This window comes from Oncorhynchus clarkii, chromosome 25 (assembly GCF_045791955.1).
Source record: "Oncorhynchus clarkii lewisi isolate Uvic-CL-2024 chromosome 25, UVic_Ocla_1.0, whole genome shotgun sequence".
NCBI lineage: Eukaryota > Metazoa > Chordata > Actinopteri > Salmoniformes > Salmonidae > Oncorhynchus > Oncorhynchus clarkii.
Window position 1 is genome coordinate 34,594,699 of NC_092171.1, and position 25,726 is coordinate 34,620,424.

The 25,726-nt window shown below is 44.3% G+C and overlaps 1 protein-coding gene across 1 annotated transcript; it reads right to left on the reverse strand.

Moving 5' to 3' along the window:
• Positions 1-1,298: 1,298 nt before the first annotated feature.
• On the reverse strand, positions 1,299-25,417 carry LOC139384188 (cysteine-rich protein 2-like). The gene is made up of 8 exons (XM_071128907.1): positions 25,139-25,417; positions 9,499-9,593; positions 5,979-6,036; positions 5,592-5,723; positions 4,223-4,291; positions 3,930-4,024; positions 3,357-3,414; positions 1,299-3,047 (listed from the first exon to the last, which is right to left on the reverse strand). Exons 1-8 carry the CDS (start codon positions 25,179-25,181, stop codon positions 2,980-2,982), a joined length of 618 nt encoding a protein of 205 aa, XP_070985008.1. The 5' UTR covers positions 25,182-25,417; the 3' UTR covers positions 1,299-2,979.
• Positions 25,418-25,726: the final 309 nt, after the last annotated feature.

Consider the following 25,726-nt stretch of genomic DNA (forward strand, 5'->3'; position numbering starts at 1 on the left):
AGAACTCTGCTTGAGCCTGGCTCTCTGACTTCATGTCTGGGAATATCCTGCGGATATGCGTGTCTGTGTCTGTCTCTAGACTTGAAAATGGGGTATTAGTGTTCATTTATAACTAAAAACATTATGGCTGTAAATCATCAGAACCAGCCCAGCCCAGCCCATGAATACTAAGTCAGGAAACCTTACACACAATAACATGCCCATAAAATACACATTGTTATTTTTGACAGCAGATGGACTCTCAGGGCATTGACTCTACAAGGTGTTGAATGCGTTCCACAGGGATGCTGGCCCATATTGACTCCAATGCTTCCCACAGTTGCGTCAAGTTGTCTGGATGTCCTTTGGGTGGTGGACCATTCTAGATACACACGGGAAACTGTTGAGCGTGAAAAACCCAGCAGCGTTGCAGCCCTTGACACAAACCGGTGCACCTGGTACCTACTACCATACCCTGTTCAAAGGCACTTAAATATTTTGTCTTGCCCATATGTCCTCTGAATGGCATGCAGAATACATGTCTCAAGGCTTAAAAATCTGTCTTTAACCTGCCTCCTCCCCTTCATCTACACTGTTTGAAGTGGATTTAACTAGTTACATCAATACGGGATCATAACATTCACCTGGTCAGTTTGTGTCATGGAAAGAGTTCTTAATGTTTGGTAAACTGAGTGTATCTTTCTATTGTTGACAGACAGAAACGGATTCCTGTGGTAATGGAGCAGTGAATCGGCTGTGTGTATCTGTGTGTGTGTCTGTGTCTGTGTGTATTGTGACAACCACCCAACAAGGCATTCTTAATGGCGTGTATTATAAAGAGGCAGGGTTGGCCTTGTAGTGAACAGAGTTAGGATGGGTTGAGCTCAGCTCAGACAACAGGGTGGGGTCAGACCAAGGTCATTATTATGACTGTGAGCTACAAGGTCTGTTGTATTGACTGCATGCTTTACACCAGTAATATCTACAGCTCTGGGTTACATGATACAGGCAAGCAAACAACTATTAATAAGTTAATCATGTTAATACCGATAACCGTTTTGCATAAGTACCCATTTTGAGTGTTTACTGTATGTGTTCATGTGTGTTCTTAAGTAGTTTAAAATACATGCCAGATTATGTCAACAGTAGAAGGAAAACCAATTCCATGACATGTGTTTATTGTAAGAGGACTGTAGGAGAAAACCACACGGGTTTTATGAGGTCAGCCTGGGACAAACCACAGCCATGCACACACATATGTAAATATGTATATAGAATGGCTCACACACAGGTCAAACCAGAGGAGATCAGACCAGAAGTATAGATAGAAAGTTTAATTAATGGGTTCAAAAGACAGAAGCAACAGGACTGAAGAAGTGTAGCCATTTTCTTTTTTCAGCGAGTCCTGAAGTGTTTTAAAGCCTTACTACACAAAACAGATAATGATTGTGATGATCAGTAGTTAGTCATATTATATATAATACTAAGGCACATTCCAACAGAATGCTTTGTCTGTAGTGTCTGCCAGTTATTCTGTGTGCGTCCAAAATCAGACACTATTCCCTGTAGTTGAATCCTTTTGACCAGGCCACTATATAGGGAACAAGGTGCTATTTCAGACACAAAGGTTCTATAGGCTACTTCCAACTATAATACTTCAGCTCATAGTAATGTCAGTGAGGAATACATCAGGGTTCCTCACTACACTAACATTTTGACCATATGGAAATGTACAGCTTTTAGATGGCCTATATTCTACAAGTTTATGTTTCGTCACTGTACAGTTTATGTTCAGTTTCCTTCCTTCATTTGTCCCATAGGGGTAGCTGTAGTACAATGCAATTTCCTTATGCAATTTTACTGGTATATTCTTAACCAATCAATAAATACATCCTGTGTCAATCAAACCAATTTAAAAAGGATTTCATGCCTGAACTCTATACAGTACTGTACATACACAATGTACCCTGCCAAACCAGTAACAGGACCCTCAGAATAGCCTGGGTCCAGATGTGTTGTTCTGTATAGCAAACTCTAATGGTATCCATTGGCAAAACAGGAATCTGGAACCAGGCTACCCTCAAAAACCCATAACCCTAAAACAACATATCTTAACACCATCCAGACTCTTTCTGAAACCTAAACCCCACAGACAGTTTTTTTATCATCCATTTGATCAGGAATGTAGTTGGACGGCCAAAACAGTATAAATCTGGGTCTTTGTAGTAGTGCTCCTGTCCTGATCAGCACCATCTGCACCTGTAGCCAGACTACTCCCTCTCTCCCAGGTGAGATAGATCCCTACCCCTGGCCTGTCAGCATGTTACCGTGACAACGCAGCACCTTCCTTTAAAACACCATGTATCACTACTCTGAGGAAAGCCTAAAATGTGTTATGTTTACAGAGAGGGATTATTTTAAACTTTTCACCCGGTCTCTAAACTCCCCCTCAACGGATCTATGCTGAACTGTCCCGTTAAAAAGGTACTTAAAGAGAAATCAAATGAAAATAAAATATGTTTTATGGCAGTTCTTAAAGTTACATTTTATGTTGGGTTGTAATGCGTATATATCCACACTCGTAAATATACATAAACATGACAAACTGATCATGAACTCATAAAAGTGAAGAATGGGCTTCTTGGCCCTTATGCCTTAGTGGGGAGAGAGTATGGCATTCACATACACGAATGTGGTGCTTTTGGTTTCACTACGGACCCACTGATTTCAATAAATATATATATTTTACGTGTAAATAAAATGTAATTTAGTCGCTGTGCTAGGAGGCTGAGGTGGGCATAGCCAGGTGGTACAGGTTTCAGGGGTTGAAGGGGAGGAAATAGAGGATAGTGGCGGGGTCTCAGGTCTCTGGGCTGCTTATAGAACGAGCTATATAGGCGAGCCTAGTGATAATAACACTGTGTTGGATCGTGGAAGTAGTATTGGAGAAGTCAGGTTGGTCTCGGAGGCTAGGGACTGGACGGGGCAGACAACAGCAGCTCAGGGCTGGGCCTCTGTGCAGACATCCTTCTCGTAGATGTAGCTGCCTACACCACCAGTGTTCACCCCTGGAGAGACAAGAACACGTTTTACATTTGAGTCATTTAGCAGGCGATCTTATCCAGAGCGACTTAGTGAGTGCAGACATTTTCAGATCACATGCGGAAAATGTATTGCAGTATAACAAATCATTTATTTTCAGTTGGTGGTTTGAAACAGTCTGAGTAAGTTGCATCACCTTTGTGTCGGAAGAGCAATATGAGTGGGTTCTTTAAAAAGCAATTCTACACTGCATAGACTACTGTTACAGTACAGCTAATACGTCAGACAACAGCACCACCTGGTGGTTGAATAAAGACGACAAGCGACGCGCCTACCTTTGGGTCCGAAGAGACAAGCATAGCATGGCTTGTGGCAGTATGGCTGGCCATCATGCTGTAAAGAAATATAAAACAATGTAACCATACCACGTATTCATTGAGAATATCCATATTAGAACACATTTATCGGGCGGCAGGTAGCCTAGTGGTTAGAGCCTAGTGGTTAGAGTGTTGGACTAGTAACCGAAAGGTTGCAAGATTGAATCTGTAAATCTGTAATTCTGCCCCTGAACAAGGCAGTTAACCCACTGTTCCTAGGCCGTCATTGACAATAAGAATTTGTTCTTAACTGACTTGCCTAGTAAAATAAAAATCATATTTAGGTGCATTCAAGTAGACCAGCCTTAACAAGGTGTTGTGTAGATTCCCTGATATTAATAATGACTAGTTATTTAGGATGCAAGCTTATTTGTAGATCAGTGATTTTGTGCAGGGCCTTGTTCAGGCCAACTCCTTTGAACACAGTCTTTGAATAGCTGGCCCCTTCCTGTTTAAATTCCCCTTTCACCCCATCCTCATCCCTTCTTTCTCCATCACCTCCCATCCTATACATCCCTCTCTCTCTCCTACCTCTGCATGGCTGCCGGCGGCCAGGGTCTTGCTGCACCTCTCACAGCGGAGACAGGGCCGATGCCAGTCTTTCCCCAGGGAAGTCACCTTCTCAGCTGTCACACACACACACACACACACCTTAGAAATGAGATGCATTCATCTCAGGGTTGCTTCAGCAGGTGCCTCAGATATGTTTGAAACTTAATTCAAAGGAATGACACACAGGAGCACACGATACCATGGCAACTGCACAACAGTTCATTCTCACCCTGGTAGTGTGTGATAGGTACTTAATATAAATGGCTACTTACCAAAGTAGACCTTCTTGTTACACCTGGGACACAGGTTGGCCTCACCAGAGAAGGTAGTGATGCTGGAAGCTGTACACACACACACACACACACACACACACACACACAGTAGTATGGCCTACGGCCTGCAACGGTGCAAAAGCCCAGTGTGAACAGCTAAATAAACTACCCTGTGACCGTCCCTGGAGTGAGCCTGGTTTTAGCCTTTCCCCTGGTGTTAACCTGTTGTTAGCCTGATGTTAGCCTTTCCCCTGGTGTTAACCGGTTGTTAGCCTGATGTTAGCCTTTCCCCTGGTGTTAACCTGTTAGCCTTTCCCCTGGTGTTAGCCTGATGTTAGCCTTTCCCCTGGTGTTAACCTGTTAGCCTGATGTTAGCCTTTCCCCTGGTGTTAACCTGTTAGCCTGATGTTAGCCTTTTCCCTGGTGTTAACCTGTTAGCCTTTCCCCTGGTGTTAACCTGTTAGCCTTTCCCCTGGTGTTAGCCTGATGTTAGCCTTTCCCCTGGTGTTAACCTGTTAGCCTGATGTTAGCCTTTCCCCTGGTGTTAACCTGTTAGCCTGATGTTAGCCTTTCCCCTGGTGTTAACCTGTTAGCCTGATGTTAGCCTTTTCCCTGGTGTTAACCTGTTAGCCTGATGTTAGCCTTTCCCCTGGTGTTAACCTGTTAGCCTGATGTTAGCCTTTCCCCTGGTGTTAACCTGTTAGCCTGAAGTTGGTGTTAGCCCGGTGTTAGCCCGGTGTTAGCCTTTCCCCTGGAGTGAGCCTGGTGTTAGCCTTTCCCCTGGAGTGAGCCTGGTGTTAGCCTTTCCCCTGCAGTGAGCCTGGTGTTAGCCTTTCCCCTGGAGTGAGCCTGGTGTTAGCCTTTCCCCTGGAGTGAGCCTGGTGTTAGCCTTTCCCCTGGAGTGAGCCTGGTGTTAGCCTTTCCCCTGGAGTGAGCCTGGTGTTAGCCTTTCCCCTGGTGTTAGACTGGTTTTAGCCTGGTGTTAGACTGGTTTTAGCCTTTACCCCTGGAGTGAGTCTGACCTGTGTAGTTGGGCTCTAATCACAGGAAGACAACAAGGGTCTGCTACTCCTTTAGGATAAAGGTGTTAGCCTGCATTGTAGGGCCTGTATAGCAGGGCCTGCGTTGTAGTGCCTGTGTAGTAGGGCCTGTGTAGTAGGGCCTGTGTAGCAGGGCCTGTGTAGCAGGGCCTGTGTAGCAGGGCCTGTGTAGTAGGGCCTGTATAGTAGGGTTTGAGTCAGCAGGAAGACAACACACAGTCTGCTAATCCTTTCTAACAAAGGCAGCTACTTCCAATATTTCACGTCATCAGTTACACACATGGACACATGTAAACATGCGCGTTCTTTCACGCATATGTAGCATGTACCTTTGACAGGAGCCCTGGGTGCCAACGCCGCCTTCTCCTCAGGTTTGGGGGGGGCATCCACGTCAGTTGGGGTCGGGCTATTGTTAAGGGGGGCTTCATACACATAGGACCCTGCTCCACCGATGTTTACACCTACAGAGGTCATAGGTCAGGTTCAGCCCAGAGCCATATATATCTATCTATCATAAGATACATATTATTTCATAGAACATATTTCCAAACATTTAGCAATCATAACATATGGCTGTGGTTCAGCCCATCTGCTTACTACACAACAGTGTGTTTCTAAACAGTACAATCAAACTGGAGGTTATTAGGAAGTCAGTTTGAAGATCGTCAGATAGTTTTAACCACTGGGCTTTGGACAGACATACAAGTGTACTGCACCTTTTGGTCCGAAGAGGGCAGCATAGCATGGTTTGTGGCAGAAGGGCTTCCCATCATGCTGTGTAAAGGGAATAAAGAAGAGGAGAATGACAGACAGGGAGTAAATAACAAGTCTAAAACACAAGACTAACAACCATATATTGGCAATTTCCTTTTTCTAGCCAGACTCATGCATTGTGTGTGTGTGTGTGTATGTGTGTGTGTGTGTGTGTGTGTGTGTGTGTGTGTGTGTGAGAGAGTGAGAGAGGGGCTGAGACAGAGATAAAATGCCACAGCACAGCATCCTGAGAAAGAGTCTGATAAATCAACAGTACTGGTATCCTGGTTACAACGACAACGTTTGGACATACGGTGTAGATGCAACACACAGACATGGGAGAATGGAAAGTGGGGATCAAACCAAACGCATCACATTCGGGTCCTGTTCAGGAGAATGGTTTTGGTTGGAGGATTACGGATTGGTGGTCATGTAATAGTTGTCAGTGGTCAAATCAAACAGTCATGTAACAGGCAGCCAGGCAGCAGAGGGATCAGGGCCTGGGACAGATACCAGACCATCGTCCAGAAGAGAAGAGGAGACAGTGGTGATGTAACAACAGAGTGGCCTAGGTCAGCCAGTCAGCCAGTCAGCCAGCCAGTCAGAAGATCATCAGGGTCTAGACCAGAGAGCAGACATCCAGCCAGTCAGTCAGTAGGAGGTTCATCAGGGTCTAGACCAGAGAGCAGACATCCAGTCAGTCAGTCAGTCAGTAGGAGGATCATCAGGGTCTAGACCAGAGAGCAGACATCCAGCCAGTCAGTCAGTAGGAGGATCATCAGGGTCTAGACCAGAGAGCAGACATCCAGTCAGCCAGTCAGTCAGTAGGAGGATCAGGGTCTAGACCAAAGAGCAGACATCCAGTCAGTGAGTCAGTAGGAGGATCATCAGGGTCTAGACCAGAGAGCAGACATCCAGTCAGTCAGTCAGTCAGTAGGAGGATCATCAGGGTAGACCAGACATCCAGTCAGCCAGTCAGTCATCCAGTAGACCAGAGAGCAGCCAGTCAGTCAGTAGGAGGATCATCAGGGTCTAGACCAGAGAGCAGACATCCAGTCAGCCAGTCAGTCAGTAGGAGGATCAGGGTCTAGACCAGAGAACATACATCCAGTCAGCTAGTCAGTCAGTAGGAGGATCATCAGGGTCTAGACCAGAGAGCAGACATCTAGTCAGCCAGTCAGTAGGAGGATCAGGGTCTAGACCAGAGAGCAGACATCCAGTCAGTCAGTAGGAGGATCATCAGGGTCTAGACCAGAGAACAGACATCCAGTCAGTCAGTAGGAGGATCAGGGTCTAGACCAGAAAACAGACATCCAGTCAGCCAGTCAGTCAGTAGGAGGATCAAGGTCTAGACCAGAGAGCAGACATCCAGTCAGCCAGTCAGTCAGTCAGGAGGATCAGGGTCTAGACCAGAGAGCAGACATCCAGTCCAGGCCAAATTCATATTTCCTCCACTCCATTTCTCACCTCGCCACTTTCGCAAAATGGATTGGAGGAGGTTCGAGGGGAGGGAGGGACCTTGGATACTCTCCTCCAATACAGTTGAGGAGGAGGCGAGGATGTAAGAGGGATCTCCTCACAGGAGATATGTGATTTACTGGGCCTGGAAGTGGTATCTCTTCACAGCATATATCACACTGGCTACAGCCCTTGTCGTCTTATAGCGTTATAGTACACCAATAACCCCCCATCTATGAACCCGCCCTTCTGTTTCCATGACGATAGGGTACACACTGTGTGTGTGTGTGTGTGTGGAATCTGCTGTCTGTTCATGGAGAGGAGAGGACGGACTAGAGGACATGTAATCGCTGTGTGTGTGTGTGTGTGTGTGTATGTGTGTGTGTGGAATCTGCTGTCTGTTCATGGAGAGGAGAGGACGGACTAGAGGACACATATATATATATATATATATATATATATATATATATATATATACAGAGATTAAACAACCCAGGCTAGGTCTGGCAGCACCCACTACTAGCCTGGTCACAAGCCAGGTCTGGCAGCACCCACTACTAGCCTGGTCACAGGCCAGGTCTGGCAGCACCCACTACTAGCCTGGTCACAGGCCAGGTCTGGCAGCACCCACTACTAGCCTGGTCACAGGCCAGGTCTGGCAGCACCCACTACTAGCCTGGTCACAGGCCAGGTCAACATCTAGTATATAGCGATGACTGTCTGAGGTCTGGTCTGGGGGGAAATTGAGTTTGTGTCGTAAAAAAAGATGCAGAATTCCCATCCTTCATTTCTTCCTGTTCTGTTCTGATCCAGGGACAGTGTTGTTTCACACAGGAGGGGATGTCCACTATTCCTGTTCTGTTCTGATCCAGGAACAGTGTTGTTTCACACAGGAGGAGATGTTCACTATTCCTGTTCTGTTCTGATCCAGGGACAGTGTTGTTTCACACAGGAGGAAATGTTCACTATCCTGTTCTGATCCAGGGACAGTGTTGTTTCACACAGGAGGAGATGTTCACTATTCCTGTTCTGTTCTGATCCAGGGACAGTGCTGTTTCACACAGGAGGAGATGTTCACTATTCCTGTTCTGTTCTGATCCAGGGACAGTGCTGTTTCACACAGGAGGAGATGTTCACTATTCCTGTTCTGTTCTGATCCAGGGACAGTGTTGTTTCACACAGGAGGAGATGTTCACTATTCCTGTTCTGTTCTGATCCAGGGACAGTGTTGTTTCACACAGGAGGAGATGTTCACTATTCCTGTTCTTATCCAGGGACAGTGTTGTTTCACAGTGACGTACAGTAACAGCATGTGTGGAGGAGATATGAGAGAGGACTGGAGGGGATATACAGTAGATTGACTACAACACACAGATATGGTGGAGATAGAAACTGGAATGGCTGTCTAACGGAGTAAAATAGAACCCTTTTACAACATGTTATACTGGTATTTGTATGGGCTGGCTGGCTTGCTAGGTCCTAAAGTGACTAGACAAACAGCTAACCTTCAGCAAGGACATCAGCTGCAAATCTACAGTGTACAGCTGTAGGCCTATAGTATAGTGATGGTCATGTTTCAGTGATATTCTGAGAGCTGCTGATCCATCTGTGTGTGTGTGAGAGTGAGTGAGTGAGTGAGTGAGTGAGTGTGTCAAATAGTCAATACAAAATTGAGGCCTGCATTGGGGGGCTCCCGAGTGGCGCAGCGGTCTAAGACACTGCATCTCAGTGCTTGAGGCGTCACTACAAACACCCTAGTTTGAATCTAGGCTGTATCACAACCGGCCATGATTGGGAGCCCCATAGGGCGGCACACGATTGGCCCAGCGTCATCCGGGTTTGGCCGGTGTAAATAAGAATTTGTTCTTAATTGACTTGCCTAGTTAAATAAAACATGGGGTTTTACCATAAGCTATACCAGGTGGATCTACAGACGTTGCATCTTAACTTTGTAAATTCCACTTAGAAATTGCAGACTTAATTTTCCATTACGAAATAAGTATCAACCCCTACAAAAATGTTCACCTCAGCATGTCCTCCTGCGTTCAGGGTTTTGCTACAGCGGCCACACTTCAGACAGAACTTATGCCAGTCCTTCCCCAGTGATGACACCTTCTCAGCTAGAGAGAGAGAGAGAAAGGACAAACAGAGAGATAGGGAAAGGGCGGGGGAAGAAGATTATTAGAGAAAACATTTGAATAAAGCAGCATTTCCTCCTTTGATTGAAATAAACAACTTCACTTCCTTTTCTCGGTCTTCTTAAGGTCTTTATATACCTCTGTATAACTGTAGTCTTCTTAAGGTCTTTATATACCTCTGTATAACCTATTATAACTGTAGTCTTTATATACCTCTGTATAACCCAGTATAACTGTAGTCTTTATATACCTCTGTATAACCCAGTATAACTGTAGTCTTTATATACCTCTGTATAACCCATAATAACTGTAGTCTTCTTAAGGTCTTTATATTCCTCTGTATAACCTATTATAACTGTAGTCTTTATATACCTCTGTATAACCCAGTATAACTGTAGTCTTTATATACCTCTGTATAACCCATTATAACTGTAGTCTTTATATACCTCTGTATAACCCATTATAACTGTAGTCTTCTTAAGGTCTTTATATACCTCTGTATAACCTTTATACCTGTAGTCTTTATATACCTCTGTATAACCCATTATAACTGTTGTCTTTATATACCTCTGTATAACCCATTATAACTGTAGTCTTTATATACCTTTGTATAACCCATTATAACTGTAGTCTTTATATACCTCTGTATAACCCATTATAACTGTAGTCTTTATATACCTCTGTATAACCCATTATAACTGTAGTCTTCTTAGTCTTTATATACCTCTGTATAACCCATTATAACTGTAGTGTTCTTACGGTCTTTATATACCTCTGTATAACCCATTATACAGTGGGGCAAAACAGTATTTAGTCAGCCACCAATTGTGCAAGTTCTCCCACTTAAAGATGAGAGGCCTGTAATATTCATCAGAGGTACACTTCAACTATGACAGACAAAATGAGATTTTTTTTTCTCCAGAAAATCACACTGTAGGATTTTTAATGAATTAATTAGCAAATTATGGTGGAAAATAAGTATTTGGTCACCTACAAACAAGCAAGATATCATCGGTATCATCATCGGGTATCATCGGATGGGGCCACAGTGTCTCCTGACCCCTCCTGTCTCAGCCTCCAGTATTTATGCTGCAGTAGTTCATGTGTCGGGGGGCTAGGGTCAGTCTGTTATATCTGGAGTACTTCTCCTGTCTTATCCGGTGTCCTGTGAAAATTTAAGTATGCTCTCTCTTTCTCTCTCTCGGAGGACCTGAGCCCAAAGGACCACGCCTCAGGACTACCTGGCATGATGACTCCTTGCTGTCCCCAGTCCACCTGGCCGTGCTGCTTCTCCAGTTTCAACTGTTCTGCCTGCGGCTATGGAACACTGACCTGTTCACCGGATGTGCTACCTGTCCCAGACCTGCTGTTTTCAACTCTCTAGAGACAGCAGGAGCAGTAGAGATACTCTGAATGATCGGCTATGAAAAGCCAACTGACATTTACTCCTGAGGTGCTGACTTGCTGCACCCTCGACAACTACTGTGATTATTATTATTTGACCCTGCTGGTCATTTATGAACATTTGAACATCTTGGCCATGTTCTGTTATAATCTCCACTCGGCACAGCCAGAAGAGGACTGGCCACCCCTCATAGCCTGGTTCCTCTCTAGGTTTCTTCCTAGGTTTTGGTCTTTCTAGGGAGTTTTTACTAGCCACCGTGTTTCTACACCTGCATTGCTTGCTGTTTGGGGTTTTAGGCTGGGTTTCTGTACAGCACTTTGATATATCAGCTGATGTAAGAAGGGCTATATAAATACATTTGATTTGATCTGTAGTCTTCTTAAGGTCTTTATACACCTCTGTATAACCCATTGTAACTGTCACTCCTCTACAGTAGATGACACTAGAGGGAGAATGGAGCTCCTCAGTGCTTTACACTGTAGTTAGTATAATGATTTTCTGTGTTCCACTGATTCCTATTTGGTAGTCTATTAGGCAAATAGAGAAGTGGGTATTATGATCCTGAGCGTGCTTGAAGTGAACCAAATGCAAAGCTGCTGTGAGGTCATCAGGCAGGGTATGGCTGGACAGCAGGGTCTCAACAGCAGCTAACCCAAATCCCTTTATATCCCTCTCCCCACATCCCCCTTCTCCTCCCTCTCCCCACACCCTTTCCAATTTTACAACCCTCCCCCTCTCTCCCTCCCACCTGCCCTCTCCCTCGCTCTCCCTCTCCATCCCTCCTTCCTCCCCCCCTCCTCCTCGCTCTCCCTCTCTCCATCCCTCCTTCCTTCCCCCCTCCTCCTCGCTCTCCCTCTCTCCATCCCTCCTTCCTTCCCCCCTCCTCCTCGCTCTCCCTCTCTCCATCCCTCCTTCCCCCCTCCTCCTCGCTCTCCCTCTCTCCACCCCCCCCCCCCCCCCCCCCCCAGACAATGGTCCAGAGGTCTGCATGACCAGCTAAGCTCCCTACAGGAAACACCTTCTCTTACAATGGCAGGGCACAATCAGTCGGAAGTTAGGCCAGACCCCGCTTCCTACACCTCCCTCATCCCCTTTCTCTCTCCTCCTCTCTTCCCACATGGGGACAGAGGATTATTTTAGAAGGATTGTTAGAAGGATTGTCAGCGACTCCCCTTTGGGCTGTTTATGTTCTCTCTCCTCCTCTCTTCCCGCATGGGGACAGAGGATTCTTTTAGAAGGATTGTCAGCGACTCCCCATTGGGCAGTTTATGTTCTCTTTCCAATCAGTGTCATTGTCATCACTTCACTGTCAACTGCACAAAAGAATAACCTAAGAGTGGTGTAGGATAACGGCTAGAGTTGTTGGACCTCCCACAAACAGAACAGCACAGTAGAACACAGCTCCAGTGTAATCTAACCAAATCACAGATTAGCCTAGATCAATGATTTCTCATCAAATGGGAGCGATTACAGACAATGTAGGCCTATGAGTAGGATGGGACACATGGCTATGTCAGCCAACATTGTGTGAGGGATAAGTTAGCTAGATGATAAACAGGCCAGCTAACAGATGTATGAGTGAGCCAGCCAGTCCTCTGTCATTGTCTGAGGGACAGGTTAGCTAGAGACCAGTTAAAACAGCTCTTCAGTTTAAAGGGTGGCTGTTATTGTTAGAGGAGAGAGGTTGTGAAAGGGCTGTCTGGGATATGAGTGTGTGTGTGTGTGTGTTAGTAGAATAGAAGGATACCCAGCTGTCTATCCCCTGGCTGTCCTCCAAACAACCATTTCTCCTATACGATGCTGCGTGCACACACACACACACACACACACGAAATGGGCATTTGGACATTATTTCACTATTCAAATAATATCGTACCATTTTTTCAGATATACAAATAATATAACATTTAAATAAACATCTCTTCAATCTCTTGACCAATCAGAATGATGCAAATGCACATGGCAGCAGACAGGCTGCTTTTCTCTGTAGTCTTTCTCTAAATGCAACAGGCTGCTTTTATGTCTTTCTCTAAATGCAACAGGCTGCTTTTATGTCTTTCTCTAAAAGCAACAGGCTGCTTTTATGTCTTTTTCTAAAAGCAACAGGCTGCTTTTATGTCTTTTTCTAAATGCAACAGGCTGCTTTTCTCTGTAGTCTTTCTCTAAATGCAACAGGCTGCTTTTCTCTGTAGTCTTTTTCTAAAAGCAACAGGCTGCTTTTATGTCTTTCTCTAAAAGCAACAGGCTGCTTTTCTCTGTAGTCTTTCTCTAAAAGCAACAGGCTGCTTTTATGTCTTTCTCTAAATGCAACAGGCTGCTTTTCTCTGTAGTCTTTCTCTAAATGCAACAGGCTGCTTTTCTCTGTAGTCTCTCTAAAAGCAACAGGCTGTTTTTCTCTGTAGTCTTTCTGTAAAAGCAACAGGCTTCTTTTCTCTGTAGTCTTTCTCCAAAAGCAACAGGCTGCTTTTCTCTGTAGTCTTTCTCTAAATGCAACAGGCTGCTTTTCTCTGTAGTCTTTCTCTAAAAGCAACAGGCTGCTTTTCTCTGTAGTCTTTCTCTAAAAGCAACAGGCTGCTTTTCTCTGTAGTCTCTCTAAAAGCAACAGGCTGCTTTTCTCTGTAGTCTTTCTGTAAAAGCAACAGGCTTCTTTTCTCTGTAGTCTTTCTCCAAAAGCAACAGGCTGCTTTTCTCTGTAGTCTTTCTCTAAAAGCAACAGTGATTTTTGCCACGATAGAACTGATTGTGTTACAAAAAGTTGATCTGTGTCAAGTCTTGTGGAAACTCTGTTAGGTGCCCCCCAGTCAATGCTACTTAAAGTAGGGCAAATAGCATACCGATGTCAGGGCAGCCTGGATGGATAAATGTGCAGCAAGAGCTCAACGCATGGTTCTGAAAACTACATTCAAAAGTTTGTTTTATTAAATTAAGTATTTCAAATGCATCATAGTATATCCTTGAAGCGAACAATGTCACAAGGAACATCTCATTTAAATTTATAACAAAGCTTTTTCATTGTCAAAATAGGACGATTTATATATTTTAAAAAATATGAACACAACTCAAGAAACCGAATACTAACGTCCGTTAGGATACCCGGATAACCGTGTCCCTAACACACACACACACACACACACACAAAAGGTTTTACAAGGCTCCGTGTTGACCCGCTAATGAAAGGTCACCATCACCCCTGCCTCGTTATAGTAATGAGTGAACACTAGTGTAAACAAACACACCGGAGCTCAGAGGGAAATCCTCAGGATATGCTGGTTAACATGGTAAACACTGCTGAGGATGTGGAAAGTCCTACAGGACAGCTGTGAGTTTGATGACAGCATAACTGAAAATGTTGTGCTTATCTCTAACGGGATAGTGTTCCAAACAACTTGATTACAACTGCTTAATTATCAACCCTAACGAGCCAGAAGCACCCAAACACCACAATTCACACACAGCCACGGGACGCACACATCACACACGCACGTGCAAACGCACAGACACACAACCCAGGCCAAGTGGATGAGCTGAGCTGAGCTTACCTTGGATCTCTGCGTCTGTTAAACAAGGTTTAACAAGTCATCACAGGCAAATAATGACTAGACTACTCTGCCTTGAACAACAAGGACACAGCTGAACTACATGCAACACTACAGCAGCAGGAACAGGGAGGAATGTCAATGGGATAGTGATACCTTCTTATGAAATTACTTGAAAACTGGATTACAATTTAACTAAAATCCAAATCAGAAGGATGACACCGTATGACCACCGCCCACTCATATCTGATACGTGTGCGCGTGTGTGTGTTTCATTCTAGGTGTCATGCATGTAGTTCTACAATAGCCACAAAGATCATTAACAGCTCCAGCATTTCCACAGTTGGCTAGATGTGAGAACAGTATTCTACTAACTATAGCCCTCCATCACATGAAGTGATCAAGGCGGTTAACCCCAACGACTCCCAACGACGGGCGCCGATGATGTGGATGTCCATTAAGGCAGCCTCCCGTACCGCTCTGATTCAGAGGGGTTGTTGGGGTTGTGCAACTGACCAGTGAACCCGTTTCCACTTCCTCCTTTCATTAGAGTTCACCCATCACTCCATCGCTTAGGCTACATTCTTTCCCACCAGCATCTGGAGAAGGTCTATTTTAAACACTACAAGCCCTGGATGAAGAACATTTTTCTTGTGACAAATATTGAATTAATAGCTTACAACAAGGGACTCTATCCATTTAAATTAAGTCTACTTTATTTATTTATTAAGTTTATTTGGCAACAAAACACGAGTCTCGGAGTATGAGAAGTGGGGCACTGCACCAGATCTAGCTGGTAGCTAACACCAGTCTCAGATAATGAGAGGTGGGGCACTGCACCAGATCTAGCTGGTAGCTAACACCAGTCTCAGATAATGAGAGGTGGGGCACTGCACCAGATCTAGCTGGTAGCTAACACCAGTCTCAGATAATGAGAGGTGGGGCACTGCACCAGATCTAGCTGGTAGCTAACACCAGTCTCAGATAATGAGAAGTGGGGCACTGCACCAGATCTAGCTGGTAGCTAACACCAGTCTCAGATAATGAGAAGTGGTGCAATGCACCAGATCTAGCTGGTAGCTAACACCAGTCTCAGATAATGAGAAGTGGGGCACTGCACCAGATCTAGCTGGTAGCTAACACCAGTCTCAGAGAATGAGAAGTGGGGCACTGCACCAGATCTAGCTGGTAGCTAACACCAGTCTCAGATAATGAGAGGTGGGGCACTGCACCAGATCTAGCTGGTAGCTAACACCAGTCTCAGAGAATGAGAAGTGGGGCACTCCATCAGACCTAGCTGGTAGCTATTTTAGATCTGCAGTCCCCGTTACTCGTGAGGTAAACTGAAATTCCAATTTAATTAAGCATTTTCCTCAGAACAAATGAGATGGAATTGACCCCAATGCTGAATACAGAATATAAGTGGTATGTTTTTCGTTGAATGAACAGTATGATGCTATTTACATGTGTACAAGTGCACTATAGGCTAAATATTTCCAAAGTACAGTTGGTTGGACTTCTACATCAGCCATCATTAATGTGGACCTGTCTGTTCTTCAGCCCCCCCATACTGTAACCCCCCCTCTCCCTTTATGTCCCAACCCCCCCTTCCCTCTCTCCCCCCTTCCCTCCCTTACTTATCTCCTCAATCCTCTCCAGCTGAGTCCATGCAGGCGTTTGTACGAGTTCAGCCCTCCTCGGATGACGGAATGTCCCAGTACCCACCATGCACCTGACTCCTGAGGACTGGGAGGCCTATAGGGTTGGTGACCAGGTGCAGGGGGCGAAAAGAGTATCCTCTCCAGCAGCAGACAGGAAGGAACAACATTCAGCACGTGTTTCCCTCTGCATCCTCTCCCCATTCTGCCCTTTTAAATACAATGGTGGTAAAAATACACACACACCTTCGAGGCCAAATTGACCTTTGCTGTGTTTAAGACAATGGCTATTCAACATTTACACAGTCCCATGGCAAAGGTTGGCATTGTAGCCTAAATCTGACATTCTTTACCTGACCCTGGCTTTGAATCTGGTTTGATTTAATGAGGTACCAGTTACATCCAATTGAACACTAGGATCAAACTCACTCTCAAACTGCGAAGGCTACATACATTACATTTCAACTGATTTCCAGCATCCAGCTCACTACAATCTGCATTTTTTTATTTTCTAATATCCAATTTGTAGCTGCAGCGATGGGACAAGACTGCAACTCCCGTACGGACTCGGGAGAGGCGAAGGTCGAGAACCGTGCGTCCTCCAAAACACGACCCCGCCAAGCTGCACTGCTTCTTGACACACTGCTCACTTAACCTGGAAGCCAGCGACACCAATGTGTCTGAGGAAACTCCGTACAACTGGCCTTGCCACAGGAGTCGCTACAGTGCGATGGGACAAGGACAACCCGGCCTGACAAACCCTCCCCTAACCTGGACGATGCTGGGCCAATTGTACGTGGCTTCATCGGTCTCCCGGTCGCGGCCGGCTGCGACACAGCCTGTGATCGAACCAAGATCTGATTTGATTTGATTAGTGATGCAGTGCCTTAGACCGCTGCGTCACTCGGGAGGCCCTCTAAAATCTGAACTTCTAATTAGCCCCAAGACCATAGGCATTATGGTAATAGTGTAGCTTAAAGCTTTATCTTTATGCCTTCTGATGGGCTGGGTGGACAGGTCGTATATACACCCATCTAATCCTCTCAGATCTACAGAAGTGGCTCAAGAGTAAGGGGTTGGTTTGTGATTCAGCATTAGACGTGTCCCTCTGTAGGATGTGTGTTCAGGTCAGGACAAGCACCTCTTCCCTCCGGCTGGCTGATGCAACACAAGTGCAAAATAAACTTAGTCTATGTTCCAAATGGCAACCTATATTCCCTATGTAGTGCACTACTTTTGACCAGGGTCCATAGGGACACAGGCTAACTTCCCCTAGCTTTGGAGGTCGCCTGTCGCCTCAATCAAGGCCAGGTTCTCTCTCTCTTTCCCTCTCCCCCCTTCCTTCCCCCTCTCTCTCTCTCTCATTCTGTCCCAGCGTCCCTCCATGAAATTTGTGACCTTGTGACTTGGGCTTGCTGACGTAAAAGTTCACTCCAGGCTGCATCCTGGAGCGCATTGAAGCAGTGAAATAACTGTCTTCCTGTCTGTTTGTCTGTACTGGTCAAAAACAGAGGAGAGAGGAGCCTCAAAGCAAAGCACACATTTTTATAGACACTCTGCCTTGCTTAGTTCACCTTTGCTCTTTCTCCCCTCTCTCTCACCCTCAATCCTAACTCATGTGCACTAAACACTAACCAGTCAGGACTTTGTGTTCTGAACTGGAGAGTCTACATATGGGCCAACATGGCTCTTTTCCAGACAACTACTGTGCTGGCATGTTACAATGGAATCAGGACGGTGTGACTGCTAATGGCACCCTATTCTTAAAGTGCACTACCTGTGACCAGGGATCTGGTGAAAAGTAGTGCACTATTTAGGGAACAAAGGGTGCTATTTGGGACACATCCATAGACCACATGGCAGATGAAACTTTGTAGACAAAACCTATAATACTCTATGTGGGATTACTTTACACCTGTGGTCTGGTTGTCGTTTAGTGGTGAAACCAAATGCTATTTGAAATTCACGTAATCTTTAGAGTCACAGAGAGAGCAGTCAGTGCATTAAATAAAGGGGCTTTAGTTCACCCTGTTCAGCTGAATATTGAGGGCTCAGGAAGACATCCTTTACAAAATGTCTACTAAAAAAAGGCCATTTCCCAGTAACCGTTTGGGTGGAGTAAATTATTAATGATTTTCTGCAGCTAGATGAAAACCAAATTACACCTTAATGTCAAATCTATTTAAAGATCATATCTCTTATGTAAGAAACCATTTCGAGTCAACCACCTGCAGGTCAGAGCGATGAGGGCAGTTCATCTCTCAGAGCAGAGTTTACACAGGATCAGTGTTCAGGCTTCTATTCTATTTGTTTTCTGCTATGCGGGTATGTTCATTCCATAATGAAATTAGCGGGAAAAGACTTGTCGCACCGCACATGCAAACGGTTTAACGTGACAGCAACAAATATCCATCAGAGATTTAGAAAGAGGGGAGATCTAAAGACGCAACAACTAGCATGGGTTACTAATATGACTGACTGTGCCTTTGGCTACTGGACAATGAAAGAAAGTTGATTTGAAAACCAATAGAACATGAGAGAAATAGGCTACATGGTTTCAATAGTATATGGAAGTCTTTAGAAAATGATTGCCTCTAAAGTTCTACGGTCACATCTTACTTTGAATGAAGGTAAGTCGTGCCTCATAATATGAAGTAAAACCTTCAGCTTTTAATCAATTAAGTATCAAGTACGTTTTCAAAATGCATACTGCCTCCAGCTCATTGCAAAGTGGTGTGTGATGCGCTGAAGCCTACTGTTGCCTATAAGCACTTGGCGAATGGGAAGCGTGCTTATTATGCAATTTACAGTTTGAGGAATAGGATTTGTAGCTCTTTATAATTTTTTTAACACGTGATTGCATTTAGATTTGTTATGCAATGATTGGTCTTATAAAAGCATGTTTCACTCCAGCAGCAATGAATGAGCTGTTTGAGAAGCTGTAGCAGCAGCTCTTGCACTGTCCGACAGACAATCCGCTCATAAGCTCTGTATCATGCTGTGCATGTGTGATAATCATAAAGACTAATGAAAATACACACGAGCCAATTTAATTCCACTAAATTATGCAAATTAACCTATAGAACTATAAGCATGACCGGTCAAATGTGTTTACATCGACTGGTGTTTCAATCAATGAATAGGAAATGCCTGCTCCTGCTCCTTCTCTCTGGCGCTCCAAGGGCGCCAGGCGGCCCTTCATTACACACACCTGTCACCATCATTACGCGCATCTGCACTCATTGGACTCACCTGGACTCCTTCACGTTTGTTGATTGCCCCTCTATATCTGTCTTTTCCTCGGTTAGATCCCTGTGTCAGCATTATTGTCGTTTTGTTTTCCCCTGTCCAGACGCTGTTCGTATTCGGTTCTTGTCCGTGTTTCATTAAAATGGTCACTCCCTGTACTTGCTTCACATCTCCAGCGTCTGTCCTTACAACTATAACGCACTGTCAGTTTTTAATAGTTTATATAATTACACTTTTAGTTTGTGTAGCTTACGGTCTGCAAACTACTGTCTGCTAGTTTGTATTTTCTTAGCAAGTTGTTGCTAAAATAAATTGTGTTAGCCGCTAATGCTAATCACTAGTTAGTTGACTAGCTAGCTTGCTAAATGTACAAGAATCAGAGAGCAAACGTAGCTAGCTAAAACAGTTCACCAATTAACTAGGCCTAGATTTTTTTCCCATATCAAGCAGACCTGTGTGGCAGTGTGGAAATGATAATAAAAGTTCAAAAAAATGCTTATTACCAGCTAGCTTCAATGCCAAACAACTCTCCTTCCGTGGCCTCCAATTGTTCTTAAATACAAGTAAAACTAAATGCATGCTCTTCAACCGATCGCTGCCTGCACTTGCCCGCCTGTCCAACATCACTACTCTGGACAGCTCTGACTTAGAATATGTGGACAACTACAAATACCTAGGTGTCTGGTTAGACTGTAAACTCTCCTTCCAGACTCACATCAAACATCTCCAATCCAAAGTTAAATCTAGAATTGGCTTCCTATTTCGCAACAAAGCATCCTTCACTCATGCTGCCAAACATACCCTTGTAAAACTGATCATCCTACCAATCCCTGACTTCGATGTCATTTCTAAATTAGCCTCCAATACCCTACTCAATAAATTGGATGCAGTCTATCACAGTGCCATCTGTTTTGTCACCAAAGCCCCATATATTACCCACCACTGCGACCTGTACACTCTCGTTGGCTGGCCCTCGCTTCAGACTCATCGTCAAACCCACTGGCTCCAGGTCACCATAGCAGCACCCACCTGTAGCACACGCTCCAGCAGGTATATCTCTCTGGTCACCCCCAAAACCAATTCTTCCTTTGGCCGCCTCTCCTTCCAGTTCTCTGCTGTCAATGACTGGAATGAACTACAAAAACTCTGAAACTGGAAAACACTTCTCCCTCACCAGCTTTAAGCACCAGCTGTCAGAGCAGCTCACAGATTACTGCACCTGTACAAAGCCCATCTATAATTTAGCCCAAACAACTACCTCTTTCCCTACCTTATTATTTATTTATTTTGCACCCCATTATTTCTCTGTACTTTGCACATTCTTCCACTGCAAATCAACCATTCCAGTGTTTTACTTGCTATATTGTATTTACTTCACCGCCATAGCCTTTTTTGTCTTTACCTCACCTCACATTGTATATAGACTTATTTTTCTACTGTATGTTTGTTTTACTCCATGTGTAACTCTGTTGTTGTTGTATCTGTCGAACTGTTTTGCTTTATCTTGGCCAGGTCGCAATTGTAAATGAGAACTTGTTCTCAACTTGCCTACCTGGTTAAATACAGACAAAGACAGACAGAAAGAGCCTTGTGTGTCTCGCTTTAAATAAAGACAAAGACAAAGCCATGCCCCCCCCCCCCCCCCCCTCCCCTCCCGCACTTAAATTCGGGAGAGGAATTCAAGGCCTGGAGCTAGAAAGACAAAGTAGGATAAAAAGAGGAAGAGAGAGAAAGAAGATTCAACATAGAAGAGTATCATAGCAGCACATCATCATTCTCTTCCTAGTTACCATGTTGTGCACAGGAGATGCTGGCTCTCATTATATTGGTCCCCTTAGGCCTTTTCGGGTTCAACTTTGGTTTACTGAGCCATGCCACCACACACACACACACACACACACACATACCCCTCTGGGTATCTGTCCTGGTCATATGTCAATCAATAGTCCATGTGCATTTAATTTCCAATACAGTTTCACATCTGTGAAGCTGCAGCAGTTGAAACTTGGAACACTAGAACTTTCATCTAACAAATGTGCAGCCATGCACTCTGGGAGTTAGAGTTCATGTCAACAACCGAAGGGGACATTCTGCATTCTTTCTCTGCCAACACTTAGGCTAAGGTTTTATTTTGGGATTTCATGAAATTTGCCTAAATCCATGATAATCTTGAATATAGGTTAAACATCCCACCTACTTGATATTATTGATGATTTAATCTGGTCCAGATTCTCTACATGGAATAGAAAGCTATGAATAAGTAAAGACAGGCTAAATAGAGATTTAACACAGAAAATAAAACAAATAAGATGATTGCAATGACTTGAAACGCCTCTAATACAGTCAACAGTTGCCTTAAATTAGAGGAGACTAAATATCACCATCTGCTAAAAGCAGCCCACTAAAGAAATAATAAAACATTACCTTTAGAAGACAACGTTTCCATTCCAGACAGTGGCACCATAAAGGGTTTCAAATGACAGACTACATAAAGAGAGGTAGGGATAAAACACCCACTGTTCCAATATTGGGCATTACCAGCTGCTGGAGGACTAGGTTGGGTGCAGACAGGGAGGTTCCTTCTCTACAGATGGCAAAGTCAAACCATCCTTGTAGCACATCCAGTAGCAACACTTTCTCCCAGCTGAAGGGAGTTAGGTCAGGTGGTTAAAGAGAGTTGTGTAGGTGATATTGTAGTAAGGCAGCAAGCCCAGCTCCTTCATTTGAGAGTAGCATTCTAGAACTCCTGAGTGACATCACCCTGATGTTCCAAGTTCCAACTAAGCAGAGGGCAGCATAGCCAAGAACAGTACCAGACCTCGCCCAGACCAGACTTCATCACTTCCTGCACCAAAACTGTTACTATACTTAGTTTCTCACCCACTCTTCATTAATCACTTATAATGCAGACAAACCCACACAGGTCTCTTCACTGACTGTTCTCTCAGGGCTAGCCCTATAATCAACTAGGATATTCCCAGTAAAACTGTTACTATAGTTGTACTGTAGAAATATATGAATGCAGTAAGCAACAACTTCAAAGATTTTACTGAGTTACAGTTCATAGAAAGAAATGAAACAATTGAAATAAATTCATTTGGCCCTAATCTATGGATTTCACATAACTGGGCAGGGGCAGAGCCATGGGTGGGCCTGGGAGGGCATAGACCCACCCACTTGGGAGCCAAGGCCATCCACTGGGGAGCCGGGCCCAGCCAATCAGAATTAATTTATTACAGAAATAAATACTCCTCAGCTCCCCCTCCCTCCACAGACGATCACACAGGTGAAGAAGCTGGATGTGGCGGTGACGTGGTTACAAACAAAAATCTAAAAACCAGGAAAAATACAACAGAGAAAACGTCACAGATTTTATAGGCCCCACCTTAGAATTGCTTAACCAATATTTTACCAGGTATATTGACAGAAAACATTGGGTACTACTTTCTCTTGTACACCAAGGACCCGTGGAAGAGTTGTAAAGAAATAATCATTTTAGCCCGCACTATTGTTTTTTTTTTTTTTTTTTTAAAGTAGCGCTCATGCTAGAAAAGACAGTTGGAGACTCTTGCTCTATAGCCATCATGTGCATTATCTGGCCTTGCTGGTCATCTATGAACATTTGAACGTCCCGAAACCCAGTACAGCCAGAAGAGGACTGGCCAAACCTCAAAGCCTGGTATCTCTCTAGGTTTCTTCCTAGGTTCCTGTTTTCGATGGAGTTTTTCCTAGCCACCGTGCTTCTACGTCTGCATTGCTTGCTGTTTGGGGTTTCAGGCTGGGTTTCTGTATAAACACTTTGTGACAACTGCTGATGTAAAAAGAGCTTTATAAAATACATTTGATTGATTGATTTTGATCTAGACTAGTCACTGACTGTTGTCAGTTATAGCTACAGTATCAACCCCATACAGCATCAACCCCATACAGCACTACAGATAAACATGGTGCCCCATACAGCACTACAGATAAACATGGTGCCCCAGGCAGCACTACAGATAAACATGGTGCCCCATACAGCACTACAGATAAACATGGTGCCCCAGGCAGCACTACAGATAAACATGGTGCCCCAGGCAGCACATGATGCCCCAGGCAGCACACAGATAAACATGGTGCCCCAGGCAGCAACATGATGCCCCATACAGCACTACAGATAAACATGGTGCCCCAGGCAGCACTCCACCCAACTGTGATGTGAAAACTTCACCCCACACGCAGTCTCAGTAAAACATGACTTGTTTCCCTCCCTCTGTGCACGCCACGCGTGTCTGTGTTACCGCCCTGTGTGTTACATAAAAATAAATAAATTAGGGGCAATGACATGACTCACCAAAGAACGGCTAACCGAGTAAAAGAGGCAGTGCTATACAGTATGTCATATAATGGTATTTGGTGCTCATCTGAAATCGTATTTGCCTGCTGTATGTAAACAATTGCCTGACTTGAGGGACTCTGGCATTGGCCCATAGGATGAGTAGCAGCTGTGATGTGCACAGCCTATTTTGCTGTTATAATATGACAGACGCTTCCACTCCCTAAATTGATTTGGACCTCATGGAAGCTTCATGCACTGTTAGGTGGTGATGTGTGTGAGATGTAGTTAGTTCGTGACAGGATGAGAACTAGCCAGGAATAATTGGTTGTTCCATGCTGACAGTATCAACACACATTGGCACACACGGACACACACACACACACACACAGATACAGTACACCTATCAAATCGGGTGACTGATTTTATCATGACATCAACTTATATATGACGCATGAGTGTGTGTCCCTGTGTGTGTTAATAAATCAAGTCTCTACACTGCCCAAACAGATGTTTGGTATCTTTGTTTGTGATCTGGGCATATGGTTGAGATGGAACAGCAGGTTTGGAACTGACACAGTTTGACTAGAACATAAGGCCACACTGCCTCCCTTCATATTGAACATTTGGCATGATCACATATTGGCACTGACCGAGTAAGCAAGGACTGACTGTGCCGCAACCTCCAAAGCCAAATGCCAAGCACAACACATTTACCAGGCTGTCATAGTTCAGTGTCAGAGATTAATCCAATATTTTGGGAATTTTAAATAATATGAATGAATACATACATACATACATACATACATACATACATGGAAGTTTGTGAGACTGAATGGATGTTTTTCAGGCACTAGTCTTATCCTCTATTGCGACTAACGTAATTACACTGCAACGTATTAGTCCATTAAAATGGGTTGTTCTAAAAATGGGTTACTCTGATTTGAGGAATGTCAGGAACGTGACAGGCTGAATACTATAGGACCATAAGGGTTTAGAAAAATAATCTAATTGAGTACATTTACAAATCCAATTAGCTATTAAAAACACCAGCTATAATGCAGACGTTCTTCTGTTTATACATGTTGGCCCTCCTTGATAATGAACAGACACTTTGTAGCTAGCTTTTGTAAACAATGACAAATTGTGCCCACAAATGTTGTGATTTTGGGTATGGATGTTTTCTACGTTATTCTTTGTGTAAAACACCGCTTTAGCTAACTAAAACGGGCTAACCTAGCTGTAGCAGGTTGCACTGACTCTTTGCATAATTTCCCACGGGTGTTATTTCGCTAATAAATCTCAGCTAACCATGTGCACCAGAAAATAACGTTAGATAAGAGTCAGGAAATCAAGTTACTTACCAAAATACACTGTCTTGTCACACTTGGGACACTTTGAAGCCATGTTGCGATGGTTTTATCGACGAAAAACCAGAGTTCTGTGTCCACGTTGTCTTTGTATCTCATTCAAGCGTAAGTGCTGCTCTGTTCGCTGAGAGCATCTCTTTCACATCACCGCGCTACATTTGCATAACCTCCGCCTCTTGCACCTCTTTGGTCCGGCTCGCCGTCAGTCACAGACAGGGCGGGAGAACAGGAGCGCCTGCCGGGCAGTGATGTCAAAGGAATCGGAATCAGTCTGGAGCACTCTGTCTGGAGCACTCCGTCTTTCCACACGCACACTTTTCTTTTTTCCACCCGGCGAGTAGGCAGTGGTTGGTTGAACCACAATGCGCTCTTTCACTGGAGACTTTTAGCTTTTTTTTTAGGGCATGCATGATGATGGCAGATGTTGACATTTGAAATCATTGTGCTGGCACAATAGCTGAGATATTTGTTTTACTAGTTCAGGGAAGCTTAGTAATAATATAACATGTATTTCATGACCAGTGCCCTGACATTTGACTGTTCAATCTGTAAACTCCATACAAACATGGGTCATGTTATCTG

What these genes read in the sequence shown, in the direction of transcription:
- LOC139384188 (XM_071128907.1), bottom strand. Translation starts at nt 25,181, where the DNA reads ATGGCTTCAAAGTGTCCCAAGTGTGACAAGACAGTGTATTTTG. An exon ending in TGCCCTCTTCGGACCAAAAG is followed by an intron (nt 5,724 to 5,978) that starts GTGCAGTACACT and finishes TGACCTCTGTAG; the next exon opens with GTGTAAACATCGGTGGAGCA. An exon ending in TTGTCTCTTCGGACCCAAAG is followed by an intron (nt 3,048 to 3,356) that starts GTAGGCGCGTCG and finishes TTGTCTCTCCAG; the next exon opens with GGGTGAACACTGGTGGTGTA.